The sequence below is a fragment of the Salminus brasiliensis genome, chromosome 3 (assembly GCF_030463535.1).
Source record: "Salminus brasiliensis chromosome 3, fSalBra1.hap2, whole genome shotgun sequence".
NCBI lineage: Eukaryota > Metazoa > Chordata > Actinopteri > Characiformes > Bryconidae > Salminus > Salminus brasiliensis.
Window position 1 is genome coordinate 12,249,062 of NC_132880.1, and position 18,732 is coordinate 12,267,793.

Below are 18,732 nucleotides of genomic sequence, written 5' to 3' on the forward strand. Positions count from 1 at the left end.
CACCTTTTTTTTACTACTATTTTCTCTGCTGTCTATGTTTTAATTGAATGCCCCAGGTCGAGGGGACTGTAGTGGGTGGAGTAAAAAAGATGAAAGCAGGTGATGAGGCAGTGTTTGAGACACCAGATGAGCCCTTCACTGAGGAGTATGTGACAGGGGACTTTGGCATCAAGGAGTATGACTATTCCTACAAGGACTACAACGAGCCCATGCCTGAAGGGGAGACAGATGATACCATGGGCCCTGTTCTATCTGCTGTCACAGATGAGGGAGGTGTAAGTAATTTTGTGCTTTCTGGCAAATTCTCCAAGCTCTCGAAACCTGAGAGCTAAAGTTTGCCTTTGCACTATACCAAGTTAAAGTGGAATCTTACATATAGAGCTACTCACCGACCTTTCTGCACTTAATTGTGTCTTGTTTTACATCTGCATTTATTTAATCTATAATATGTCCTTTGGCACCACCAGTCTTCATGACATACTGGAAGATTCCACTGTTGACATACATACAGTGAACTATTTAGGAGGACTGAAGTACATTGCATGTTGCAGAAGATGCACTGATCTCAAACCAGTTTTGCAGATCATATTAGGATTTAAACAGAAGAATCTAGCTCTATCTCAGTGAAAAAGAACAACTTCCTTCTCTAGTGCAACTTAATTGCAGACTGTTTTGTGCTTCAGTGTGTTCTGTATGTACGTATATGTGCAATATGTACTGTTACTGACAAGATTGCTAAACCTTGTATCTCTAAAATGACAACTTTATCAGAGCAGGAAAAAAACGTCTTAATTGTTAATGGAAGATGATGATTAATTCATTAAACATGAAATATTCACATGTGTAAAATGCAACAATTAAAATCAAATTATCTTAAAACAAAATGGACATACAAGGTTTTTATGTGACAAAACAATATTAGTTAAACAGGGGGCTCTTTCATGGTGGGCATTCTTTTTTGGCGAATGACACATGAATTATCCTGTACTTAATAAAGGTAGTATAATACGCCAAATGCAGTTATATTGACTTCAGTATGACCCCTACACTTAAACTGTGTCAGGCCTGTGGAAATAAGTTCAGATCAGTATTCAGATCAGTTCAGCCATGTAGACGTTATCCATTAAATTGCAAACAAATTTCCACAGTCAGTGTTCAGAGTCTGGTTCTGAGGCTACAGGCTTGGTAAGATGTTGGCACCTTACTACTGGGAAAACTGTGTAACTGAGAACAAAGTTGGACTATACTAAGGTTTGAATTTATTTATTTATTTGTTTGTTGTTTTCACACATTGCAAAATCAATCAAAGGGCAATGGTATTTTCATCGAACAATCCATTTTTATGATGCACTGAATATTAAACATGACAAGGTCATTGAAGTGTTACATTCTAAGTTGTTTCATGTAGAATTTCCTTGATTTTGACTTTGTCTTTATTTCTGTGTGTTGACTGGGCTGTGTTGTGGGTTACATATCTGTTTTCCTCAGGCTTCCATGAGAGCCCAGAAAGGAGAGAAGGGGGAGCCTGCTGTCCTTGAACCTGTAAGTTGATCATTGAATAGAGCAAGGCTGACAAACCATTTTCCTGCAGATCTACACTCCAAATGGGTTAAAATCCCAATCATTAATTTGGTGGATTATTAATGTGTTACTGGGCGGGGTGAACCCCTGGAATAAAGGCTGCCTTTAAATGCACTTAAAAAGCCTCCATAGTCACAAAACAATTATGATAATCACAAGAGAGGAAAAACTACATGTCAGCAACAATCAGGAAACCTACTGCAATATAAATAACTATTGGGTAGTTTAACACAGCATGACACTAAAACTTGTAAAAACCATGTAAAAAAAATTAAACAAAAACTCCCAGTCCTAATGAATTACAGTTCAACCTTAAACTCTAAAATGTATATCATTTAAAAGATTAAAAAAATACCTCACACATTGTTTCAGCATTAAGATTATATAAAAAGAAACCTATGTAAAAACAAATGAATGGTTAAAAAAAGATCTTCTGGCCTGTATACAACTTTACACCATGTTGAGCAGGCATGCACTGGTCATACTGAGGAGAGGTTCAGAGCACTTTACTTATTTAGCATGTTGTCTCGTAGTTTAAACTCTTCTGACCCCAGGACCCCACGCAGAACAAGAAAGAAGCGTCCTTGCCACTCAGGGACACATTATCTCACAGCAGTTGTCAGCAGAAAACACCTTGACCTTTGCAAGTAATGTAACAGCACAAACAATGTCCAAGGCCTTTTGCCCTTGTCATTGTGACAGAGCTAAAGAGAGTGTATATAAATATGATTAAATAAGAAATTAGAAAAGAAATATAAAGTGGTTAGAGCACCTGGCTATTGATGACACGGTTGTGGGATTGTGAGATTGTGTCAGCGCAGGGCAGTATCAACATTTTGTTTGCGTTATTTTACCATTTTCATAGGGGATGTTGATTGAAGGACCACCAGGACCAGAAGGACCAGCAGTGAGTAAAGTTTATCAACCTGCAAGACATATTACAGTATTAAGTCATTCTGGAAAAATACATTCAAAGTTATTCCCCAATTAATTAGAAGTCCACTGCATTGCTTAAATGTTTGTCTGTTCTCCCTTACATTCTCACATTCACTCTGCCTGCTAAATAACATAATCCATTGCTCTCCTCCAGGGTCTCTCTGGCCCTGCAGGACCTTCAGGACCTCCTGGGTCTGTGGGGGATCCAGGAGAGAGGGTGAGTTTGTACTGCAATTTTGTTGGACTAGTTTTTTTTTGTTGGACTATGTTTATATATGACTGAGAAAGTTATATTTGACCGCTACTGGGCCTTATCTTCAGGGCCCTCCTGGTAAGGCTGGTCTGCCTGGAGCTGATGGTGTTCCTGGACCTCCTGGAACATCGGTTATGCTTCCCGTATGTTTTTCTGTTAGCAGATTTCAGTTGCTCTATTGTAATGTACTTAAACAACTGTGGATAGTTCCACAAACACATATAAACACATTATGAGGACTTTTTAAGAAGTATCAGCTAATAAGTCTTAAACACATTTTTAACCCATAGTTCCGATTTGGACAAAGTGGAGGGGACAAGGGCCCTGTGGTCTCTGCACAGGAGGCCCAGGCTCAGGCTATTCTCTCTCAGGCTCGGGTGAGTTGCACATATGAGCCATATATATATATATATATATATATATATATATATATATATATATAATTGTTTTATATAAATATACTTATGTTTTATTATTATTTATATATAATTTTTATTATTATTTCTTACATATATTCAATACAGATTTTTGTATTTGTCTACATATTACACTGAATTATAATCATTAGAAGTATTGTTTGAAATATTGTTTTTGCATGAGATTGAGAAGTCATTTAGCATCTTATGCTAAAATAATTATTTTTATATTTCTGATAATCTAATTTTTTTTTTTTATTTCAACATAGATTTCTAAAACCTATGGTGTAGTTTCTGGAAATTCACTTAACCCTGTTACTCCATCTGAATTTCCTGCATATAAAGAGACATTTTCTCATTCTCACATAGTAAGGGTAAGGCAAGGGTATTCTTCACAAACATCAAGGCTGTGATCATCCCCAACAAAACATAGCAAAATGTATATTCAAACAGAAGCAGTTGTTCTTTAAACATTGTAGAATGTTAAAAAAAAGAAATCTTCTATTTTATTCTTTGGTATGACTTTAACATAAACTAGAAAAAGCATGCAGATTGTTCCAGATATGTCAGACATGGTTTCTGTTAATGTACTCACCAGTGGTGAGCATAGATATGTGGTGCGACAGAAAGTGGAGACAAAGTATGTGTTATATGCTGATTTCTGAAGCAGATGTGTTGGCAACAATGGTAACAGAGAATAGATATAAAGCTGAAAGGTAATAATGAGCATTGTGCTGTGATTTGTCATTCATACAATACTTTGTAATGTGTATATACTGTATCTTACTATATATTACTGAATTCCTTACCCAGTATAAATGACATCTAATTTAATTATTTTGATCTTTGTTTTACTTGAACTAGAACTCTTTTTGAATAGTTATTTAGCTAACTGGTACCAGGCCTCAAAACAGCAGACATTTTTATGGGTACCTGTCTAATTTCCTTTTTCTTAGTTGGCCCTGAAGGGCCCACCCGGGCCAATGGGTTTTACTGGCAGACCTGGACCTCTGGTATGAAAAACAGATATTTTTTGCATGTTTATAAGAAATCAATCTTTTTATGTGCATCAGATTTATTACATTTCAACATCACAAAAATAATGAAGGATGCAATTACCATTCTTGCACTGTTTTTTACAGGGTTCACCTGGAGGTCTTGGTTTAAAAGGCGAGAGTGGAGACCCTGGTCCCCAGGTTAGAATGTGTTTTGTATATGTGCATAGTATGAGTGTATACTGTTAATTGATTTCAACAGTTTAGCTAGAGACGGTCAACCACTTAAGTGAAAAAGAAACAAATCATTCATACCTTTTGCTACTGCATTCTACAATGTACACACTTAAATTCCATAGGGTCCCAGAGGTCCTCAAGGATTGTCTGGTCCCCCTGGCAAAGCTGGGAGAAGGGTAAGTGACCATATTTAGGCTCATTGATTAGTCTGTTTTCAGATCCAATATGCCTAGTTCTAGTGTTCAGGTGCTTTGGAAGGCCCTTATTAATTGGATCAAGTGTGTTAGATTAGGGTTGAGGCTAAATTGGTAAAATGTTGGTAGATCAGTATCACCCGAAGGTATAGTTTTCCTGACATGGAGATGTTACATGGACCTTACATGAATGATTCAATAAATGCATTCTTGTATCTTTTAGGGCCGGGCCGGTGCTGATGGTGCTCGTGGAATGCCAGGAGAACATGGAATTAAGGTTGAAAATGTTTGAACCATCAATGCTAAATTGTGATATTTGTCTTTTATTTTAGTAATGATGAGCTGTGGTATGCAGATTGTAAACATTTGTTTTGCCATAACATCCTTAATGGACATCCTTAATCATCAGTACTAATTGTAGTGCTTTAAAATCTAAAGTTTATTGCTGTTCTTGTCTATGTGCTTTAGGGTGACCGTGGTTTTGATGGGTTACCTGGACTGCCAGGAGACAAAGGACATCGGGTAAGTGCTATATTTTTCATCTCAGCATCTCAGATAAAGATTTTTCAATTTACTTAGTAAATTGTACCTCATACCAGTTGCTTTATTTTGTCTGTGGCAGAATAAATCTATAACATAAATTTTTATAGAAAAAACAAACATTTGGTGCAGTTATTTGGTGCTGAATTCAACACTGGGTCACAATTACACATACATTGTCAAAACCTTGAACAGACACTTTTGGTAGCCAACTAGCTTCCAGCAGAATTGTGATTGGATATTTTTCAGTTAAATTTGGATATAGTTTAATTATATATGTTGGTTTCCTTGCACATATACAATAGGTAAGCACATATTTTGATAAGGTTGAGGCCATTCAAAAAGCTTAATAGTTGAGAGTGTAGTGTCGATTTTGGACCAGAGGCTTTTTTTATTGGACAGCAGCCTCTCTGTCCATGGTAAAAATCCCTCAACTGACCCATAATCTCTAATGAGGGTGACAGTTTTGGTCTTCTTTGAGACTTAGCAAAGTGGCTACACCTCTCAATAACTTGTCCTCATGTACAATAGTTTGAACTCTTGCACAGTAAACAAACAGTTGTTTAGAAATGGCTCCAAGCAAATCAAAGCCCAATGAATGTGACCTTCTAACTATAGTGTAAAGATCACAGTATAAAGCATAAGGTTTTACTAGGCTACCTATTTGTACTTTTATATGTTTAAAAACTTTCTTTTTCACCATTTAAAATGTATATTCTCCATATGGTTGTCAAAAGATTCAACACGAATTGATCAATAAGAACTCAAATCGCTTTTGTGTTCATCACTGGACAGAAGGAATTATACATCAGCAGCTACACAGTGGCCCATACAGTTATGAATTGTCTGTAGTGGAACTAAGCAGCCTAAAACAATACTAAAAAAAAGTGGTTTAACAACTATCAGTTATCAAAGCATAAACAAATTCTGTATTTTACAGAAATAAAATTGGTTAACTTGCTGTCTTATAATTAGCTTTCTTTCTTCTTTAAATAATAATTAGAGTTTTGTGAGATAAATGCAGAGTAATTGGGCATTTTTTAGAGATTGTTTTATGTTTTATATATTATCTATATAATATATTTATACTGTGTAGACTTTGCATTCTGTACTTCCAAAATATCCAGTGTATCAACAGTATCTAGGTTGTCAGTTAGTGGATCTTCTTTTGAATCCAGGGCAACACTGGCGGAATGGGACCAACAGGACCCCCTGGAGAGGATGGAGAGAGAGTTAGTAGCATCATCCTAATAAATATTTTAGTCTTAATGAATAACAATAAATTTATTCAGCAGTATATACAATCATGTATTCTTTACAATCTATATAATATATCATAATGAGCCAAACACTGGATTCATGAATCCATATACGCTGAATGATATATTTTAAAGAAACTTTGAATATTGAAGTCATTTCTCTTTTGAATGTTTTTTTCAGTTGTAGCTTGCTTTAGCTTTTATTTTATTTTCCAGGGAGATGATGGAGATGTTGGACCCAGAGGACTCCCAGGTGAACCAGTGAGTGACCTTATCTACACACAAGTATTCCTGTCCTATTTGCCCCAATATGTATAAAACAGGTGCTGGAATACAGGGGCCTTGCAGAGATTAGTGTTTGTGTTCTTTGAACACACAAGATTTAGAATCATTAATAAATGGCATTACAGATGGCATGTTAGATACATGGTACAATAAGATATGGATGTTTGTGTACTTGCACAAGTGTGAAATTTATTTTGGTAGCTGCTGTGTAACTAAAGTCAAATATCAGTCAAAAATACTGATTATGGTTCTGAAGATCTTATTATTAGCTGATGCGTTGAATCAGGTGTGCTAAATGTGGTGTGAAAGACACTTAAAACGAATGTTTGTTTGAGAAATCACATTCATTGAAAAACTTTGATTAGGCTTAATCTGTGTTTGTGAGCCCCTTTATTTTATTTAATTTATTTATTGTTATTCCTCTCACAACTTATAGTCATATTATATAGATCAATAATAAGTGTGTGTGTGTTTGTGTGTGCGTTTTTCCAGGGGCCTCGTGGTTTGCTTGGACCTAAAGGTCCGTCTGGAGTGCCTGGATCCCCAGTAAGTATTTAGAACCACCGAAGGGGAGAGGGGAATATGAATGGTATACTTTTTCTAAATTTACAGAGCAGGCTTGTAAGATTTTTTTTCTTACAAGCCAGTTCTTTACATAATGTATGTCCTTTAGAAATGTAAATTCTAAGTAGCTAATTATCTGAGTGGTATGCTACATTACTTGCTGATTAGAAACTTTTTTTGCTCCGGCCCAAATTAGATGCTTTTGTACACATAGTGTACAACAATTAACCTAAATATGAGCTCTTTTTATTGGCAAACAGTGCAAATATGATCAAGATCTAGATACAAACCATAATTCTTTCTTTTTATTAAATTAATTTTCTGTTTAAAGTTTTTATTTGCTTTGCCTTTGTTTTACCTGTAAGCAACATATCTACAAATCACTGAGTGTTCTCTGAAAGCTGTGTGGTAAAAAAAAAAAAAAATTGAAAACTCTCTGCACAGGTAATCTGCTAGCCTCACACTTTTTTGTCTGCTTTCAGGGTGTGCGTGGAAGCGATGGTCCCTCTGGTCCAAAAGGAAACTTGGTAAATAAATGTTGTAATGATAAATGCAATTTGCAAATACAATTGACACCTTGGAAGAAAGAATTGTGAAGATTTGGGCTAACAAATGACAAATGGTTTGTGTTTCATAGGGACCCCAAGGAGAGCCAGGTCCTCCAGGCCAGCAGGGAGCCCCTGGAACACAAGTGAATATCAAATCTCATCAAATCAAAATAATATAGCCAAATAATATCATGAGTAAGCATGTACAAATATAAAAGTGATTCCAATGTTGTACTAAAAAACTCTACACACATACATATTACAATTATTAAATAGCAATAATGTGTTGGCAGTCATAAGGGCACAGCAGTCTCCATTAAGTTTATTAAGTTGAATTCTTAACTGGCATTTTGCTTTGGTACCAATATACACACATTTGTTTGACATTGTGATAGATCCATTGTTATCAGATTGTGCCAATAATCAGATTTTGATAGTGGGTGTTTATTTTTAAACCAGAGTTGCTCTATTTATTTAAAAAATCTTCAGTCAAAATGTAGCTCGATTGACAGTGGTGGGATTGTTTAGTGATGGTATTTCAGTGTTCTTTAGAACAGTATTGTTTAATTTATTAGAATAATTGTATGTACTGCATGGCTACTCCTTTGAAGTAAAAAAAAATGAGAATAATATTTTTCTGTTTCAGGGAATGCCTGGGCCTCAGGGTGCCAATGGTCCTCCAGGAGAGAAGGTTATATTTTCCCCCAATTTTTTTCGCAATTTCCCCAATTGTGGTTTCAATTGCTGCTTCATATTATAAAAAAACATTATTTTGGGACTTTTTTAGGGACCTACAGGAAAGCCAGGTCTACCAGGCATGCCTGGAGCTGATGGTCCTCCTGTAAGAACTTCTTTTTAATTCCTCTCTTATAGATCACTATTAAATATGTTCCTTCACCTAGGCAGAGGCAATATTTCAATATGTTGTTGTGTAATGCTATAATAAGCTTTTCTCAGCATATTGAGGACATCATCAGTATTTAAAAAACACTGTCAAAATACATATTTAAAAAAACAAAATTAGTGCTGTTTAACTGGGAATAGTTTTCAGGTATTGTTGTATTGTAAAGTCTTCCATTAGGAATACACTGGTTAATAGAAATTTCAAGACAAAAGCACTGCCAGACCACTCTTCAGTAAGTTTGTCTTAATATTCAATCATAAGTTAATACTTCAATTTTGATAGATATTGTTTACTCTTAGGGTCATCCAGGAAAAGAAGGCCCATCAGGAACCAAAGGAAATCAGGTCAGCATATCCAAATTAACCCCCATATTCCTAACAATTGTTTTCCCAACAAATTTGTTTGCATTGCAAATTGCAAGTTTGTATGTAGTTCATTTGTGTTCATTATTTTTGTATTTTATTTAGTAATTACTAATTATATTAATTGAGTGTGTCTCACATCTAAAGTGACTAAATACAGCTGAACGTGAGAGTTTTTTTCTTAAACATAATGGGAAAATAATTTCAGAATTAATTTAATTAATATTACATCTCTTCTCGTCAAGCAGTGAATAATTTGACTTCATTGTGAAAATAATGTTTTACACTAAAAGAATATCAGCATGGAAACACAGTATATGTGAAATTAAAATGATCATACTGGCAGTTCACATAATATAACAGATAAGCATGTAATTTATTTAGCATACCTAGTACAATATATGTATGCTTAGCATTCTTAATTAGTAGTTTTTTAACCTTAATTTCTTTCTCTCACAGGGGCCTAGCGGTCCTCAAGGTTCTATTGGTTACCCTGGCCCTCGTGGTGTTAAGGTAAGATGCAGCTCTGTTTCTAAATGAGGTTATGTAATAGTGGATCAAAATGAGGATATTTCTTGGTATCTAATTGTACAACAGAATTAAATATATATGTCAATTAAAAATATGTGAATGCACAAACACACCATACGTACTTGTTATGAACATGTCATTCTAAAACCATTGCCATTAATATGGAACTTATCCCATGGTCTGCCTTTTGTTGGTAGAACAGCCTCCTCCTTTATGAAGGCTTTCCACTAGCTTTTGGAAAATTATTTTGTTGGTTATCATTTCCATTTAGTATGATAATACCCGGATTTCAGTTTTCTTTCCAGTTCATCCCAAAGGTGTTTGACAGAGTTTAAGTTTGACTTCTCTGCAGACCAGTCATGTTCTTCCAAAGCAAATTCAGTTACCTTTTCATTTATGGGCCTATTTGTCATGGCCTTTTATAGGCGTTGACATGCTGAAATAGAAAAAAAATCATTTCTAAGTAATTGCCACAAGGTGTCCTGTTCTCTAGAAAGTCATTGTATTCTTTAACATTAACATTTTCATTCACTGAAATGAACTGGCCCAACCCTTATCATTAAACAAAAAATGGATTCCACTTCCATTTATTAGTTTATCCTAGATAGATCATAGATTATTATATGTGCTTCAATTCTACTTGTATTTTCTCCTTTTAGCAGCAGTCATTTAGCTTTAAACTGCTAACATAAGCAGCAATGAGTAAGCTGAACAGTGGAGTTCTTGCTCTGTTTTTGCACAAAAATTGGGGACTTATGTATGTGCTTATACTGATGTAATATATACCAGATATTAGTGATCTTGGCCAGGAAAGCAATGTTTCAGTGTGTAATTATGTAAATGGACAAGATTACTTTTCTTTAGTTCTATTTAAAGACTAAAACCGCACAAAACTAGACTAATATGCACAGCATAATTTCCAGCCGGTCAAGCAAGACTGTAAACAGCCAGCTTAAGCTTATACAGCAAGTACATACTTTATATGGGGCTGATAAATAAAGGAGGGGATAGCAGATAGTAACATTAAATGGTCCAATTACTTTGTAATGGTATTTGGCCTACAACTCACACAGGTAGACCTATCAGTTGTGTCAGCAGTGTGCTATAAAGTAGCTGAATTCATTCATTAGATTAGACTGTTTTGGAATTACCTTTGGCCAGGTAGTGTGCAATCATGCACAGAATGTCTTGGGGATGAATCTATATAAAATAATATAATTGTAGAATATAGATACTTATAGCTACTTATATTCTGATTGCGTTTTTGGAGTTTGGCTGTAAGACACTAAGTTTGTGTTGTAAGACAGATTTGATGTGTGATTGATATATTGGTGTTTGATATATTACAAACAAAAGTGTAATATTTCCAGGGGGTTCAAGGTATCCGTGGAATGAAGGGTCATAAGGGAGAGAAGGTAAGCATTGCCGGTCAATGTGTGTGTGCGTGTATGTGTATTTGTGTATGTATATGTGTGTGTGTGTGTGTGTGTGTGTGTGTGTGTGTGTGAGTGTATATATATATATATATATATATAAATACACACACACATACATACACATACACACATATATGCTTCAAGAAATATATATACATGGAAGCACATATTGGCATGCATTGTTGTGTAAAATGTTACTATAATTTTTCTTTAGGGAGAGGATGGATTCCCTGGAATCAAGGGAGATTTTGGTCCAAAAGGAGAGAGGGTAAGGCAAATAAGGGATTACAATGAAGTGACATTTGTATTCTTTATAGTAGTAACTTGTGTTGCAAAGTAATAGTGTATTTTCTATTCTAAACATTCCATTGAATGTAAAACCTTGGTATAGTTGAATAAGGTTTTTGTAAGGATGAAATATGAAAGCACAGGTCTTCTCATTCAAATACAAATCCTGCATACATGAAAGACATAATCTTGACTTAATATTTACTTAATATTTACTATGGCAGTATTCTTGCCCTAGTTTTAGATGACTACGCAGTAACACGCAGTGGCCACTTGCTGAAAATATGGTGCTTTTTTGACTTTTGTTGTCATTTTTTTGAGACACCAATTTCCAGAATGTGCATCAGTGACACTGGGCATGCATATAGCCACCAGCCACTGCTAGATATAGGAAAGTATGCAACATTTTATGATTCAATCGACTTCTTTGTAGGGAGAAGTAGGAGTGCCAGGTCCCAGAGGAGAGGATGGTCCTGAGGGTCCAAAAGGTCGTGTCGGACCCAATGGTGAGATTGGAGCTAATGGTCCCGTTGGAGAGAAGGTAGGTTTTTTTAATAGGCTATTTTAATTAAATAGGTACAAGGTCCATGCAGTGCTCAGGTGGACCTATTATAGTAATGCAAAATTGGTATATCTAATAGTGTAAAGTTGTTTCATTCATGTATGATTTAGTTGTTTCATAGTGAAATATGTGCCATTTTAGGGAAAACTTGGTGTACCTGGATTACCTGGCTATCCAGGAAGGCAAGGTCCTAAGGTAAAATTTACTTCATTTGTGATATGAAAACTTCATTTGTAGCTCAACTGTAAAATAGTAACTTTTATAGTAATTTGTTTTATTTTTCCAGGGCTCACTTGGTTTCCCAGGATTTCCTGGCACAAACGGAGAGAAGGGAGCAAGGGTGAGGTCCACAAAACAGATACTAATAAGCGTAGCTTTTTTTAAAGTGGTTGAAGTTTACAGAAGTCACATTGAGTGTCCTATTTTCTTAGTCCAGGCCAGTTTGAGTTAAAGAGTTTTAATTCAGGTATTTTACTTTTTTCTTTACTCCCAGCATTACACTAAAAACACCATTACACACAAAAAACTCTATCTGCTCATTACTTCATCACTTAATTAGTTTGAACTGTTTGCTGAATTAATATCAGTTCTCTGAACTGGTACTTGTTGCGCTTGTTTTCCTCTGTAGCAATCCATCAGTTCATCAGTTCAGTTTAGACAACTTGGAGAAATTACATTTACTTTTGCTAGTCTGACAGGTTGCAAACCTGTGTGTAAATTCAGAGCAAATTGTTTATTTATTTAATGGACAATAAACAATTAAGAAGTATATTTCTTTTAGTCATTTTTATTCTTTTTAGTCAATTCAGTCAACTGTCTCCTATAAGCGTAGTGTAAAAATAGAATCGATACTTCACTAATCTTTCATTCTGATCACTCTCCACCCAAATAGCTGCAATTTGAAAAAAAAAATGTTTTGCTCAGTAGTGCTTTTATTCACTAATCATCTGTTACTGAATGCACTTTGAACCACTTGTAACTTATGTTTTCTGTCTACAGGGTCTAATGGGAAAGACTGGGCCAAGAGGGCAGAGAGGACCAACAGTACGATCTTGTTCCAGTTTAGGCTGTCCTGTCCTGTCCTCCCCCCTCCTCTCCTCTCTTTTAATACATTCAGATTTTTTCAGATGTAACAATCTGAATGTCTGCCTACTTTCCCTCTTTCCTTTTATATTGTATATGTTAATGATTTTATGACCTGTTTTGGGTTTTTACCTAGAGAGACTTCAGTTTGATTCAGATAAATACATCGGTTCATCTCATTTTGGCCACTGACTTAATTTTGTGTCTCTTTGTCTCTTCAGGGGCCCAGAGGACAAAGGGGTCCGCGTGGGTCTACTGGAAAATCAGGTGCCAAGGTAACAACAATGAATATTATTGTGTATAAACAATACAATACTATTTGCCGTATATATTTAACATTCAGTATTTTATAATGTAGGGTTCATCAGGAAGTGATGGCCCTCCTGGACCACCAGGAGAGAGGGTATGGTCATTTTTTTTTTTTTGTTGCAAAAATGATTTATTCTTTTTAGTTTGTTCTCTTATGTCAGCTTGATCTTAGTAATATAATGTAATCTTGCTTGCTTGCTTGTTATTTTCCTTTTTTTTAAAAACTATTTTACAGTATTTCACTAAAATCCCTTTTGTTTACTGCTTCGTTCATTGATTTTTTTTCATGGCAGGGATTACCTGGACCTCAAGGAGCAAATGGATTTCCAGGGCCAAAAGGACCTCCAGTATGAGAAGTCATCAATTAGTCAAACAATTATTGTATATAACAAAACTAAATGTTAGATGTACTTTTGTAGTCATGTGTAAAAATGTATTTCATAAAATAATTAAAACAATAATCTGACCTTTTAAGGGACCTCCAGGGAAAGATGGATTGCCTGGACACCCTGGACAGAGAGGAGAAGTTGTGAGCATTTTTTTGATCATCTCAATTGTTGTATTATAGAGCAATTCATGCAGTGAATTTAGATTTTTATAAATATTTTTACTAGCTACAGATTAGAAAGAATATACTTTGGTTTATTACTTTAGGATATTTTTTGTTTGTCAACAAAGTATACAAAGTATTAGTGTAGTATTAGGGCCTCAACAAAAGAATCAATGTTAGTGTTTAGTTGATTTTTCTTTTTCTTAGGGATTTCAAGGCAAGGCTGGGCCTCCAGGGCCACCTGGAGTTGTTGGACCTCAGGTAAGCTTTAGGTAGCTGTCATCAGCATTCAACATTTCTCTCCTGATGGGAGTGGTCTATTCCACAATAACAGTACCCCTCATGAGAGGTTAAATTGGCTAATCATATGCTATGGCTTTCACAGTGGTCAGATCTCATCTCAACTGAACACCTATGGGAGATGTTTTCCAGCACCATTAAAACACTAATTATGGCAGGATCTTGGACGATGTGTTATCCCTGTCCAAACCCTGCTTTACAATGCAACTACAATGCAAGCCACTCTTCAGTCTTCATCCTTATTTTTTTTTATTTAGGGTCCCTCAGGTGAATCTGGCCCAATGGGTGAGCGTGGCCACCCTGGCCCTCCTGGACCACCAGGTGAGCAAGGTCTTTCTGGCCCTTCTGGTAAAGAAGGAACCAAAGGAGACCCTGGTCCTCCTGGTGGCCCTGGCAAAGATGGACCACCTGGACTGAGAGGCTTCCCTGGAGAGAGAGGACTCCCAGGAACACCAGTAAGTAATTAATGAAAGATTTGTTAAGAGTTTATAAACACTGATATTAGGAAGTATGCATAGTGTTGGAGTCACTGACTATAGTTGTAAAATTGTGGAAATTATTTATATATATATATATATATATATATATATATATATATATATATAAATGTGGAAATATTTATAGTGATTATTGGGTACTAAGTAAGCAGACTCTGTGTCTCTGAGAGAAAAATAATATTCATAATCCGTCAAAACTTCTACTTTCGTTTCCTGCGGCCCAATCACAGAAAAAAACTATGACAACAGTGACATCATCATGACTTGCAGCAGCTGTGTGGTAATCAAAAAACTTTTTGATAACCGTTAACACTAGGCAAATATCTTCTTCATATTAGTGCAGACGTGGGTGTAGTACCTGTAGCGCCGGATCGTCCATGTTGTTTGATGTTCATACCTAATTCGACAATGAAACTTGGTTGTTTATAGAAGAGTGGACTGAGAAATATGCATTCATTTTGCCTTAGAGAAGCAGTGTGCTTAATTTAGAATTAACCCATGGCCATTTTGAACAAAACTACCCACATAAAACAGAGTTAAGAACCACACAAGATACATATTTGAGTACCCCTGGTGTATATATTTTTTACAACTTGTTTGTTCTCTGAACAGGGTGGCAATGGGCTAAAAGGAAATGAAGGCCCTGCAGGACCTCCTGGATCAGCTGTAAGCGTTTTTTTTTTAAAACAAAAAAAAAACAAAAACAAACAAACACACAACAACAATGATTTAAAGATGGTTATCAAACACCTTTTCACAAAACAAATTCAATCTTTTTAATAACTGTATAGGGATCGCCAGGTGAGAGAGGCCTGGCAGGCGCAGGAGGCCCTATTGGTCCTCCTGGAAGACCTGGACCTCAGGGACCCCCTGGAGCTGCAGGAGAGAAAGGGGTTTCTGTGAGTGTTAACCTTAATTTAACTAAATTCCTAACATGTAATGCCTAAAATTAAAAGTACAAATTATGACCAAATTATTATCCTCTCATTTTTCAGGGAGAGAAGGGCCCAGTTGGTCCAGCCGGTCGTGATGGCATTCAAGGCCCTGTAGGTCTGCCAGGCCCTGCTGGACCCCCAGGTGTCCCAGGAGAAGATGGTGACAAGGTCATTTACTCACCTGCTATCTGGTTCTAATGAATAGAACAATTTAGCAAATGCTTAAGAATATGCAATAATTATGTGATGTATCATATACCATTAATAGGGAGAAATAGGAGAGCATGGGCATAAGGGAGCCAAGGGAACCAAGGGAGAACACGTGAGTAGATGTAGATCATAATTATAACATAAAATTGTATAAATTGTAATTCCCTCATGGTATGTGACAATCTACATGATTCATTAATATTTTCATGGAATAATTATTCATTGACAGGGTCCGCCTGGTCCACCTGGGCCAATGGGTCCTCTAGGGCAGCCTGGTCCACCTGTAAGCATGAAATATATTCAATTAATATTCATGTTATCAATGTTTTTCTTAATAGAATGTAGTTTCCCTCTTAACAAGTGCCTCCTTGTGAGATCCCTCCTGTATTCTAAATTCTTTTGTCAGGGTGCTGATGGTGAATTAGGTGCCAGAGGTCAGCAGGGCCCATTTGGTGCAAAAGGAGATGAAGGGACTAGGGGATTCCCTGGGCCTCCAGGCCCCATTGGTCTACAGGTACGTTGTTTACTGGGGCAATGGGAAATGCCCATACTGGGAAAAACTAAAGAAACAAAAAACAAAACCCAAACTAATAAAAAACACCAGAATGATGAACACACACAACATGGTGAATCACACACCAGGAAATGGTTAACAATTACCAACATGACTGTTCAGCGGAGAGTGGGGCTAAATTGAGAAACAGGTTGGAACACTAAAGGTTGGTAGAGCTAGGGTAACATCAGAAGATGTTTTGTGCGAGGACAAAAACCACTGACATGAAGACCAGTAAAGGCAGACATGAGGACACTAACTAATGGTTTTTAATTAATAAAGAAATTGAAGTGAGTCCAATCTTTTAATCTTTTCAAGACCAATAGGCATCCACAAGCTTTTTGTTTTCTGCAGCACTGTACAAAACTTGTTGGGTCTGCATACAGCAAGTAATTTATTTGGGTCACTTTTTAAAAAAGAAATATTATTAAAATAAAAGCTTTGCAACACAGTCATCAAGGGTCTACAACTTCTATCTTTAGGTTTTTCATTTGATATTTTGGTTTGTATCAGTGATCATTGCCCACAAAACAATGTACCAATTATTTTAGGGATTGCCAGGCCCAAGTGGGGAGAAGGGTGAGACAGGAGATGTTGGACCATTGGTGAGTCTTGCTTTAAAAGTTGATGGTTTGTCAAAAAAAGTTGAGTGTAATGATTAATGATGCAATTTCATTTGTTTCACTTGTTAGGGTCCTCCTGGCCCTCCTGGACCCCGTGGTCCGGCTGGTCCTAATGGTGCTGATGTAAGTAATTCCAAAAACACTAGACCTATATTTTTTCTAAATCATGCAAAATTATTGTTTATCTCTGTTTTGCAACACACAACACATAATTTGCTTAACAGGGTCCTCAAGGTCCTCCTGGTGGTTTAGGTAACCCAGGCCCCTCTGGAGAGAAGGTGAATACAAAATACAAAGCAATACAATTATGCACAGTTGATCTTTAACATGTTATTGTTTTTGACTGGTTCAGAGATTGTGCTGACCTTTACATCTATTAACAGGGTGACCCTGGTGAAACTGGACCACCTGGTATAGGTGGAGAGCCAGGAAAGAAGGTAATTAGTTTCTTATATTTTTAGCATTTTTGGATCGACTTTACTGCTTGTGTTATTGGCTGTTTTTGCACACTATTTGCTTGATAACTTACAGGGCCCAAGAGGAGAACGTGGTGAAAAGGGTGAAGCTGGGCAGCCAGGCACTCCTGGTCCTCCTGGTGGAAAGGGCCCTTCTGGAGATGATGGCCCTAAAGGAAACCCTGTATGTTGCACAAATGAATAATCACACATAAATCAAAGTAAATCCTGTTGTGATTGTGTGAAAATACATTTACATTTTACATTTTACATTTACAAATACAGTACATTTTGCCCCTTTGTCTCTGTAGGGTCCTGTTGGTTTCCCTGGTGATCCTGGCCCCCCTGGAGAAGTTGGACCTAGAGTGAGTGAATACTGTATTCAGTCAAATTTGGATGGGCTCTAATTTCATTAGTAAAAAATATAAATAGATGTTATTATTTAGGTCAGTGTTTGCTTTTATGTGAGCTTAATCATGTTGTGTTACTTTTTTAATACATCTGTAAGGATAATTCTAAACTTTCTGATTTAAAAGGGCCAGGATGGAGCTAAGGGGGAGAGAGGAGAGGATGGTGAACAAGGAGAAGCTGTAAGTGCCAAATGTTTTTATTTCAAACATTATTTCGAGTTTAAAACTGCTAATAAAAATCGTTTTGGAATTTGTAGTTGATTTTCTTTTTACCTTTCATGTATTTTTTTTATTTATCTATTCATTTTTTATAGTTACTGCTTAACTAAACTGTTTACATTTGACTATTATGGTTTTACATCTAATACCCTCAGAGTATTTGGAGGTTAAATAGTGATTGATTTATTGCATTGATTTTTTTTAATAGTTTTTCTATAGAAAATGTTATATTTGTGTTTTGTTTCAAACATAAGTTAGAGTAGAGTTTGAGTTTGAAACTGATTTGGCCTACTAAAACAAAACATTTCAGTCTATAATTCACTATTGTCAAAAACACTGTTTCAAGCTGTTTCACTTTATGGAACTAAGACTTTGCACTGTTGATATACACTGCAGTCTGTATACATTTGCTCCTGATATTGATTTTAGGGCTCTCCAGGACCCCCTGGAGAAAATGGACCACCTGGGCCCCCTGGAAAGAGAGTAAGAATAAACAACAACATTTACAACCAACATCTCAAAGAAGCCTGAAATAAGTTTTTTTTGTTTTGTTTAAAAGGCAACTCTACATTTAATCTAAACCATGTCAAAAAAAATTTCCAGGGTCCTCCAGGTTCACGCGGGCCTGAAGGTCGTGAAGGAGAGAAAGGAAGCAAGGTAAAGGATCATGATGTAATTCTAAAAATATGCCTAAAAT

The 18,732-nt window shown here is 36.1% G+C and overlaps 1 protein-coding gene across 1 annotated transcript in view; it reads left to right on the forward strand.

The window, feature by feature from the left end:
- col11a2 (collagen, type XI, alpha 2) overlaps positions 1–18,732 on the forward strand; it is a 42,910-nt gene that overhangs the window by 18,884 nt on the left and 5,294 nt on the right. Inside the window, exons 7-53 of the mRNA XM_072674648.1 lie at positions 57–275; positions 1,489–1,542; positions 2,447–2,488; positions 2,672–2,734; positions 2,839–2,913; positions 3,061–3,147; positions 4,143–4,199; positions 4,329–4,382; positions 4,541–4,594; positions 4,836–4,889; positions 5,081–5,134; positions 6,331–6,384; positions 6,628–6,672; positions 7,189–7,242; positions 7,743–7,787; positions 7,898–7,951; positions 8,455–8,499; positions 8,596–8,649; positions 9,012–9,056; positions 9,534–9,587; positions 10,976–11,020; positions 11,256–11,309; positions 11,763–11,870; positions 12,033–12,086; positions 12,178–12,231; positions 12,891–12,935; positions 13,196–13,249; positions 13,333–13,377; positions 13,577–13,630; positions 13,759–13,812; positions 14,041–14,094; positions 14,391–14,588; positions 15,243–15,296; positions 15,422–15,529; positions 15,626–15,733; positions 15,834–15,887; positions 16,005–16,058; positions 16,182–16,289; positions 16,880–16,933; positions 17,021–17,074; positions 17,176–17,229; positions 17,335–17,388; positions 17,483–17,590; positions 17,718–17,771; positions 17,943–17,996; positions 18,465–18,518; positions 18,639–18,692. Coding sequence (XP_072530749.1) covers positions 57–275; positions 1,489–1,542; positions 2,447–2,488; positions 2,672–2,734; positions 2,839–2,913; positions 3,061–3,147; positions 4,143–4,199; positions 4,329–4,382; positions 4,541–4,594; positions 4,836–4,889; positions 5,081–5,134; positions 6,331–6,384; positions 6,628–6,672; positions 7,189–7,242; positions 7,743–7,787; positions 7,898–7,951; positions 8,455–8,499; positions 8,596–8,649; positions 9,012–9,056; positions 9,534–9,587; positions 10,976–11,020; positions 11,256–11,309; positions 11,763–11,870; positions 12,033–12,086; positions 12,178–12,231; positions 12,891–12,935; positions 13,196–13,249; positions 13,333–13,377; positions 13,577–13,630; positions 13,759–13,812; positions 14,041–14,094; positions 14,391–14,588; positions 15,243–15,296; positions 15,422–15,529; positions 15,626–15,733; positions 15,834–15,887; positions 16,005–16,058; positions 16,182–16,289; positions 16,880–16,933; positions 17,021–17,074; positions 17,176–17,229; positions 17,335–17,388; positions 17,483–17,590; positions 17,718–17,771; positions 17,943–17,996; positions 18,465–18,518; positions 18,639–18,692 — 3,108 coding nt within the window. The remainder of the gene's footprint in view (positions 1–56; positions 276–1,488; positions 1,543–2,446; positions 2,489–2,671; positions 2,735–2,838; positions 2,914–3,060; positions 3,148–4,142; positions 4,200–4,328; positions 4,383–4,540; positions 4,595–4,835; positions 4,890–5,080; positions 5,135–6,330; positions 6,385–6,627; positions 6,673–7,188; positions 7,243–7,742; positions 7,788–7,897; positions 7,952–8,454; positions 8,500–8,595; positions 8,650–9,011; positions 9,057–9,533; positions 9,588–10,975; positions 11,021–11,255; positions 11,310–11,762; positions 11,871–12,032; positions 12,087–12,177; positions 12,232–12,890; positions 12,936–13,195; positions 13,250–13,332; positions 13,378–13,576; positions 13,631–13,758; positions 13,813–14,040; positions 14,095–14,390; positions 14,589–15,242; positions 15,297–15,421; positions 15,530–15,625; positions 15,734–15,833; positions 15,888–16,004; positions 16,059–16,181; positions 16,290–16,879; positions 16,934–17,020; positions 17,075–17,175; positions 17,230–17,334; positions 17,389–17,482; positions 17,591–17,717; positions 17,772–17,942; positions 17,997–18,464; positions 18,519–18,638; positions 18,693–18,732) is intronic.